We start from the raw sequence: 8,950 nt of genomic DNA, 5'->3' as shown, positions 1-8,950 counted from the left end.
TTCAAAAACAAGTTGCCAAAATTCAAGTTGGTCGTAGATGATGGAGAAGAGGATCCTAGACCACATCCCAGCGTCTTTGAACGAATCAAGGGAAAAGAACCAAAAAAGGACGAAGACGTCCTATATGCAAGGTGTAAAAGAGAAGTGAATGGAAACACGGAGAAATCAAGGACATGGCAGCATCCTCATCACCCTACTTTCTTCCCAAACACTCAGCCTGGTAGAGGGCGAGGTACATCATTCTATAGAGGACCGCCTTTTGAGAGGCAGTTCAGGCCAACAGATAATGGAAGAACAGGCCGCAACCTCGCCGGCCAAATGTATGGCATTCATTCCAGTATAATGCAGGAAGGGCAATACCCTTCGATGAGATGACTAGAACCTAACAAAGGCGTTTCCAACGAAATTATGGACGAATGATGAGGCAGCAACAGGGAGTGCCACATTCTAAAGCGCCTAAACTACTCAAGGTAGCCAATCAAAATGTCCTCAAAGATAGTGAAGAGACCGGTACAGATGAATCAATGAAGGAACTGCCAGAAACTTTTTCTGGGAGATCAAAGTTTGAGCGGGACAGAAGGGATGGAGAAGATCCAGATCAGCCCCTTACTATCCAGTTCGGTACGTTACCTCCTATCGTGGCCAATAATTACTTACTGGCCAATGAATTCAAGAATAAAGAAAAAAAAGAAGAATAAAGGGAGGACAACGAAGGAGAGGCTTGCGTGCTGGAATGTGAAGAAGGCCTACAACGATGAAAAGACGACGGGATGACAGACATTGAAGAAGAAATCGACCTAGTAGCAGAAGGAAGAAAGAGAGGAATATTGCGCAATACTCTGTTGAAGCAACTATATCGAGAGGGGATTCGCGAAGTAGACTTGTTGGGAGAACCGTCTGGGCATCCTTTTGATTTCTACGTACTGTATGGGACACCCAAAAGGAAGAAGAGAGTGCCTTGCTCTGAAAAGTATGGACCACCTCCAAGAATAATGCCCCCTCCCACAGGTTGGGTAACTGATGAGGAAGCATTAGAAAAAAGTAAGAAGGACTTCGGATGGACAAAGGAGTGACTAAAACAGGAGGAGGGGAAGAAATGCTCGGCTGGTCTAGTGAATGAAAGGCATGATTGGCATCAGTCGCAAACAATCTGCTCTTCACTGACGGCCAGAGCTGTTCAAAAAGAGGATGAATGGCGTGGTTAGAATTGAAGGGGGCTAATAAAAAATAGCTGGTTAAAAGAAGATTGCAAGCATTTATAGCCTCTGCCTCCACCTTATTAATAATATGAAAACGGTTAATCAAGTTCCTTGAATAGCAAGGAGGAACAGATCAAGTTTGGTCGAAACTAAGTTGGCGAGCAAAAAATTGGGGAGCATAAATTTCTACCCCTGCCTTGGCATTGGTTCCAGTTAAAATATCATGAAATAGCTCCCTCCCGGTTAAAAACTGGATCTAAATGAGCAGAGAGGTGCTCGCGCTGTCTATAGTGGAGGGGGGATGTACATAGTTTGGAGTCAAAAAAGGAGGAAAAGGAAAAAAGGAAGAGATTGAATCCAAAGAATAAAAGAATGAAAAAATGTCCCTTCTGGACATATTTACAGGAGCGAAGGGCTCAATGGCTAGCCCATAGCAGCTAGCAGAGGAACGAGAAATTGATTGAGGACCAAGCAATGGAAAATAGGATCTCAACCACAGTTGAGTGAACTAAAGAGGTCCACTACCAATGGGAGATGCACCATTCTTCAATTGAGTTTGAAGAGAGGCCATGCCTCTATAAAGGGCAGCTAAAAAGAAAGAACATAAATTCAAAGGCCTGCTACGCGCCAATTCATGCGCTATGGGTAAATAACTCTGGGAGGGCTTTATACTTGGCACACACAAAACGTATTTACAAAGCCAAACTAGAAGAAAAACCATTCACTCAGTATAGGAAGGCTCAGCGCTTGAATGATTGCGAAGGGTTTGCAGGCTTGAATAAGACTCGGTGTAGTTTTTATCAAACTTTGGGGCGCCACCAGAAACCAAGATATCAGGAAAAATGGTATCGCCCAAAGGTGGTAGATTCACTAGGACCCCAACATCCCTTAAAGTAATAGACATGGGGCCAAGAGGGAAAATAAAGGTATTATACTCGGAAGACCAAAAACTCAAAGCAATCGAAAAAAGTGCTGAATCAAAAGTAGGGAGGCGAATAGAGATTTCTAACAAATCAGAAATTCTAGCATTATCAAAAAGTGTCTTAGTAGGACCATGGCCCACAGGACGAGCATGTCACCTATGGAAAGCTATATTAGATTTAGGCCAAGTGCGAATACCTCTTTCGTGAAGTGGCCCCAACGACAGAGAGTTTAGAAATGGAGGGCCTTGAGTATAAGGAAACAGCTGGCCTGCCGCCGCCTGTTCGACCGCCTCTGCATTGTTGAAGAAAGGACCTAAGTAGAACTCATTGCGTTCGACATCAACAGGCGCGAGAAAACTCGAAGTTATGTATGAACGACTCAGAAGTTTCTGAAAGTCATCAAAACTAAAGGAGTCGCCAGCTTGAGATTGTGAAGTAGCCATTTGAGATGGAACGAAGTTTTTTCAGAGTTACGTAGTAGGGAAGCAAAAGATGAACAGTAAATCATGGGAGAGACACTAAAAATTGAGGTGTGATTTAATGGTGCAGTGAAATGGCGTGTTTGGGGGTTATAAGGGTTTGCAAAACGACGCACCTTTTCAAGTTATGGAAGAAAACAATGATTGAAATTCTTGGAAATTTCGAATGTTGCTGGAAACACAAAGGGAATATGACAAAATTTAATAATTATTATTAATTCTGCCATATTGGGGGGTAATTGTTGACACATAAAAATTCAGCCCAAATCGAACGGCCCAAGGAATGAAGCCCAATTGGAGGATCCCCAAATCAAATAGCCCAAGGAACGAAGTCCAATCAAACAATTCAAGATGAAGGCCCAAATAGGGAGGCCCAAGAACGCGGTAACGCCATCGCTCAAGTTTGCAAGTCGCCCAGAATCTGAGCGAATGGAGTGCCATACAGTCGCCCAGAGCTGTTACTCTATTCTCGCCCAAACCTTCAAGTCGCCCAAGGTCTTAGCAAACATAAAGCGTTGTGGTTATCAAGAAGTGCGGTTATCAAAGCAGTTATTAAAGTAACCCTATCACGTTCCACGATTCAAGGAATTCAATCGAAAACGGTTGAACGACGAAGAGTAATGACAGCAGTTTTTATGACAAGCTGGCCATTACGAGGAAAGTGGGCAGTTGTAGAACAATCAAGCAGTTTTTAGATGGTTGATCACAAAGAGATCATCCATGGAGTATAAAAGGAAGAAAAGACATAGAGCAAATGACCGAATCAAAAACTCTCAAACAGAGAACATGTAATTTTAATTTCCTTAGCTTAGACTTAACACTTTTTTCAGTAACTCGTGTGCTTGCGCCCCTTGGAGGCATTTTGTTTTTAATTTCCAATTGTAAAGTTTATCGCCAATAAAAGAACACCCCTTTTTGGAACTTTGTCTCAAGAGGTTTGTCCCTTACACAATCGTCTGATCCCTTTTAATTTTTAGCGACTAACCCGCGCGAAACAGTAACAGCAACACCACATCAACCATCATCAGCAGCAGCAACCATTGACATGACCACAAAATTATCACCACTTATCAGTGAGAAGAAACGGAATTTAAAATCGAAAGGAAAAGGAAATGGAAGGAGTGAGAGAATTGACTTACTCTTCGATCACCTTGAGAAAGTTTTCTTCCCTAGCTATTCTCAAGCACATATCATGGATTAGATCATGGACAGTACAAGTTTTGACTCCATTGTCATGTCTTCTTTTGGCAACTTGGACCATGTTCCTGTCAATTAACTCAATTAGGTATTCCTCTGCAACATCCTCTGATCTCTTATCCTTGTTTTGTCGTATAAAACCTTTAGAAACCCATAGTGATAACAACTTCTTAACTGGAATTTCCCTGTCTTCCTCAAATGCACTAAAGTAAAGGAACCATGGTTTTAGATAAATTGGTAAATGCTTGTAACTAAGTTCCAATATGTCCTGGCCTTTGAGAACGTACGAACTTAAACTGGCTAAAACTTCTAGCCAGAAGCTTTCTTTCTTCTCCATATTTTCAAGAACTGCAGCTATCACAGTGACTGCAAGCGGTAGCCCCTTGCAACTTGTTGCAATTTGCTTCCCACGTCTTGGAGTTCTGGAGGGCAAAGAGCTTTCCGGAAAACCTTCTGCTGTAATAAATCCCAGCACTCATCTACCGATAGGAAAGGAAGTTCATTAATGATGCCCTCAGATGATACTTGCAAAGCCACATGTTTGTTCCGACTGGTGAATAGTTTTCTGCTTCTAGTTTTGTCTTTTGGAATGTACATTTTCAAATCATCCCATGCTTCTACTTTCCAAATATCATCCATAACAATGAAGTATCTTCTCTCCTTCAAACTTTTGTAAAGAATTTCCCCCAACTTATCATCTTCCATGTTCTTGTAATTGTCTTCGTTAAGGTTAGTCATGGAACACAAAAGGTCAATCAGTAGCCTTTTCCTTTGATATGTTTGAGAAACAACACACCAAAGACACTTATCGAAATGGTTGAAAACAGAGGAATCATTGTACAATTTCTTAGCTAACGTAGTCTTACCAAGTCCAGGCATCCCAGTGATGAAAATTATTTGTCGGTGGTCTGGTCCTCTAAGAAGCTGTCTTTGAATATTCATTTTCTCATCCTTCAAACCCACTATAATATCATCAACTATCGGAATGCTTTTAGTAACTTGGGATGATACTTCACGGGGACTTTCTCCAACTTCTAGGTCATGAATGCCATGATTCAGCTTGATTTCTGGGAGTGCATTCCTGATGAGTTTATTCTTCTGGATGAAATTAGAGAACCTGAGAGCGAGGTACCAATCAAAAACCTCTCCAGCCACATACCAGTTAATGATATAGTCAGTTTCATATGCCAGGTCTCTGAGTTGCTTTACACATTCAATCAATTCTCTATCTTGCTGCACCTCGCTGTCACTAAGGAAGGATCTGGAGAAATGTAGTTCCTCATGGAGTGTTGTAATTTGATCCTTCACATCAACAATGAGACGGTCCCTGCTATTTATTAGATGATTGAGATAATCAAGGACAGAATCAACAATAAATATTGAAACCAAAGCAGTGTTTGGAGTTGTAACACTTGGCAGGTTTGAGACAGTGATACAGTGCTTTTTTATCTTTTCTTGCATCATCTTAAACTTTGGTAACAAAACAGAAAGCGCTTCAGCTATTTTCCAATCCCTGACAAGATCTGTGGCGAAGAAGAAGGAATGCAAGAAAATTCCTGCCTCGTTGGCTATTGATTCGATTTCTGCCATTATATTCTTGGTTTCTTCTAGTTCACTGCATCGCAATGGTGTATCTCCATGAATGAAGAGCAGAAACTTGAGGTCCTTCAAAAGATTATTGATTCGGACAGTAATGAATCGTGATAAATGTCTGACCCAGAAATTCTTCTACAGCTTCAATCAGAAAATCAGTAAAGCTTGCTACAAGTTCATTTGTCTTCGGAGTGCCAGGGGCGACTCTAGGACTTCGACTCAGCTAGGGCGATCGTTAATCGTTGGCCGTTGACCGTCGATAGTTAACGTTTATATAGCGATATCGTTTATTAATATTAAATAAAATAATATTAAAAATTCTTCGATCTATATGTAAATACGCTAAAACATAAAAATCGTATATTTATATCATATTATGGGCCTGCTTGAGCCACATTATTCCAAAAAAATATATTTTTCAACAGTGATTTGATATTATTTCAACCACACATTCTTCAATAAAATAATATTACACGCAGATAAAAAAAATTTCCTTATTTTTTAACCACACATTTTCCATCAATACACTATTCAAAATGCATTATTACCAAAATAATTTTGCTCAAACACCTCCTATATTTCAATACAATCCGAAATAATATAAATTACATAATACATAAAATTTATTTGTGTTATCAATACTTAATAAATCGTTTACTTGACTAAAAGCAGTTGAAAGATTAGATACACCACTACAAGAACTAGATTGAGATTCAGTTGAAAAAATCATTCCATAATCATTATGAGAATTGAATGTTAATCAAAAATTAAATGTAATTAAAATTAATTTTAAAATATAATTAAAGTTTCAATTCCAATTTTCAACACCAATTCATCACAAATTATAAATTCCCCAATTTCTCATTTTTGATTTTCATAAATCACATATTCACATTCACGATACTCAAATTAGTTTTTAATATCACAATTTATAGCAGACCAATTCTCAAATAACATATAAATTAAAACTCGATACTCATAAGTCATATTTTATAAATTATTAAAGTATAGAATATTTGAAACGACAAAAACCAACAAAAAAAAATTAAAAAAAATAGTCATGGACTCGCCTAGAGTGTTAACATATATTATTTTGTTAAATTTAGGTTCAAAATTCAACCATTGCCATGATGGTTAAGCTTTCAATCATCCAAATTAGAAGTTATAGGTTCGAATCATTTCCTTAGAGAATTAATTTTGATAAATATTATAGAAATAAAAATTTTGCACAATGAAATGGACGAGAAGGAATCGAACCCAAGATTTGTAATGTAAAAATGCAAGCTCTAACCAATTAAGCAAAAGAGGGGTTTGAAAATAAAATGAACAATTAGTTATATAACCTAAAATTTTTATCTATTATAAAAAAAAAAAAAAAAAAAAATTCTCTCAGGCGAATCTAGCTCGGCCACCCTAGCTGGTTAACCCTTAAATTCGCCACTGCGAAATGCTGTCAGATAAATATTGCCGTGGCTTTGGAACTGCAAAGAACTCCCTAAGCTTCGACAAGAAAGAGTCCATAACTTCTGAAAATTTTAGGGTGAAGAGCCACCGATGTGAATGATTTTTATTTTTATAGCAACGATATGCTGATTTCCCAACCCCCCTCAATAGATCACTGAAACTGCCAAGATTGTAGTAGTTGGAAGCAGGGGCGGAACCAAGAATTTTGTCCAGCACGGGCAAAATTTAATCAAGGTCGAACTTTTCGATTATAGATTCAATGATATTACGACATTGTTAACAATGATATAGCGTCAACACTAATAAGATGATCATCTTCTTCCTAATTCTGGGATTTGTAGCAAATTGTGCAACATCAAAATCCATTTTATTCGATATCTCTACATCAATATTTTCTACGAAATATTTTTTTTTAAAGAATCTTTTCATTGGCACTTCACACTAAAATAAATTACAAGTGACAATTAAATACTAGTTGATAAGAAAATAACTACTAATTTTTACAAATTGGTAGAACACCATAAAATCATCACTAATTGTTTAACTAATTGACAAAAATCAAGATTTCAAGAATCCATCACAAATATTACCAATATTCAACATTCACATAATCAAAATTTCTAATATTAAACAGAAAAATCACATGATCAAGAAAGTTTTGGTTGCAAATTTGAGGGCCAAGAAAATGTGGGTTTTAGAAAAGAAATGAACTTTGAAAATATTTCGAAACGAGGGCAGCTTAAAAAAAAAAATTAATTTCTTGCCGAGGGGAAAGAGTAAGAAAATGTCACAATGTACTTGGAGTTGGGGTAAATTAGTGTATGGTTTGGACTATAAATAAATGAAAAACCCAATACTTTAAGCGCAAAAAAACAAAAAATAAATAAATAAAAAAAATTGGATTGAATATGGGCTTGGACCAAAAGTCCAGTGCGGGCAAGCCCATGGTTGGAAGGCAGCGTTATCACATAACGGATGAAGGCTGAAAAGTGAGGCCCTTTCCACCGAAATCTTCCCTTTCTTCGTTCTCGATCAAGATCGGGCAATAAATCTTGGCTTTCCACAATTTCTGATAGATATTTGAAAGAGAGAGCCATTCTTGCACTCTTTTTGTAATATTTGGATGCAGAGAAATGAGAGTGAATGTGTTACAAATGAGATATGCTCTTTATTTGTGAAATTTTCATTGGATATTGAAATCATGAGCAACACGTTGACAAGTTGCTTATAATATAGTAAATCAACATTTTCTTTATCATATTTCAGATTCGTGACAAGTTATGAATGGTTTTTTAAATGACAACCTGAAGTATAAAAACTAAACACTTCATCATGAGAACATGGACAAGTTGGAGTATGTTAATGCAAGATTTTTTTTACTCGTTCCAATGTAAGGAAGAAAGAAAAATGCGTAAAATATAAGTAAGTATTAATTGACAAATGCATTCCTGTTAAGTTATGTTGGGCATTTTGGTGAGTGATGCCCAAATCTCCTAGACAATGATGAAAAATCGAGGTTCCTTTAACTTTATAGGCTATAAGCCGAGGATTGCAGAATAAAATTCACAACACAATTGAAGTAGCCCAATTATGTGGGTATTTAGAGGTAATCAGGCCATTGGGCTAGGTGCTCAATATTCAACTTGGAGGTAATTTGAAAATCACGTGAAAGATAGATAAGCATAATCGTTATCTTTTCCAACCATTTTATCTCGTCTTGGTTGAGCTCTATCTTTCAGTTAGCTTAATCTTGCAGTTTTGATTTAACTTAATCTTGCAAGATTTTTGGGAAAATCGTTCCTGTGTGAAGCCTATAAATTGGAGTCTTTCTTCTTCATTTATACACCACCCATGAACAAGAAAAACTCTCTCTGCTTTGTGCAAAATCGAAATCTCCTCTTCCTTCTTTGTGAATCTGTTTTTGTGACTTTGTGAATCTGTTTTTGTGACTAAAAACGACCTTCAAATTGGAAATGTCTTTGCGGTGTGGATCAAGATTCTGAGCCTAATCTAGAAGGGGAAAAATCGTTCTTCAATTTTGTGATTTTGGTCCTTGATTTTCTTTAATTTATTCTTTGCATATCCTTCACTAATT

The 8,950-nt window shown here is 37.5% G+C and overlaps 2 protein-coding genes across 2 annotated transcripts in view; both read right to left on the bottom strand.

Moving 5' to 3' along the window:
• The window catches only part of LOC111386120 (putative late blight resistance protein homolog R1B-12), a 7,699-nt gene extending 3,564 nt beyond the window's left edge, over positions 1-4,135 (bottom strand). The window contains exons 1-2 of the mRNA XM_023010556.1: positions 3,741-4,135; positions 2,319-2,414 (exon numbers count right to left, since the gene is read on the bottom strand). Coding sequence (XP_022866324.1) covers positions 2,319-2,414; positions 3,741-4,135 — 491 coding nt within the window. The remainder of the gene's footprint in view (positions 1-2,318; positions 2,415-3,740) is intronic.
• Positions 4,136-4,155: 20 nt separating this feature from the next.
• On the bottom strand, positions 4,156-7,952 carry LOC111386119 (putative late blight resistance protein homolog R1B-12). The gene is made up of 2 exons (XM_023010555.1): positions 7,776-7,952; positions 4,156-5,463 (listed from the first exon to the last, which is right to left on the bottom strand). The coding sequence occupies exons 1-2, from the start codon at positions 7,950-7,952 to the stop codon at positions 4,156-4,158; spliced, it is 1,485 nt and encodes a 494-aa protein (XP_022866323.1).
• Between the last annotated feature and the right edge of the window lie 998 nt (positions 7,953-8,950).

This window comes from Olea europaea, unplaced genomic scaffold (assembly GCF_002742605.1).
Source record: "Olea europaea var. sylvestris unplaced genomic scaffold, O_europaea_v1 scaffold3428, whole genome shotgun sequence".
NCBI lineage: Eukaryota > Viridiplantae > Streptophyta > Magnoliopsida > Lamiales > Oleaceae > Olea > Olea europaea.
The sequence above is the reverse complement of the archived record's forward strand: the minus strand, read 5'-3'. Positions and strand labels throughout refer to the sequence as shown.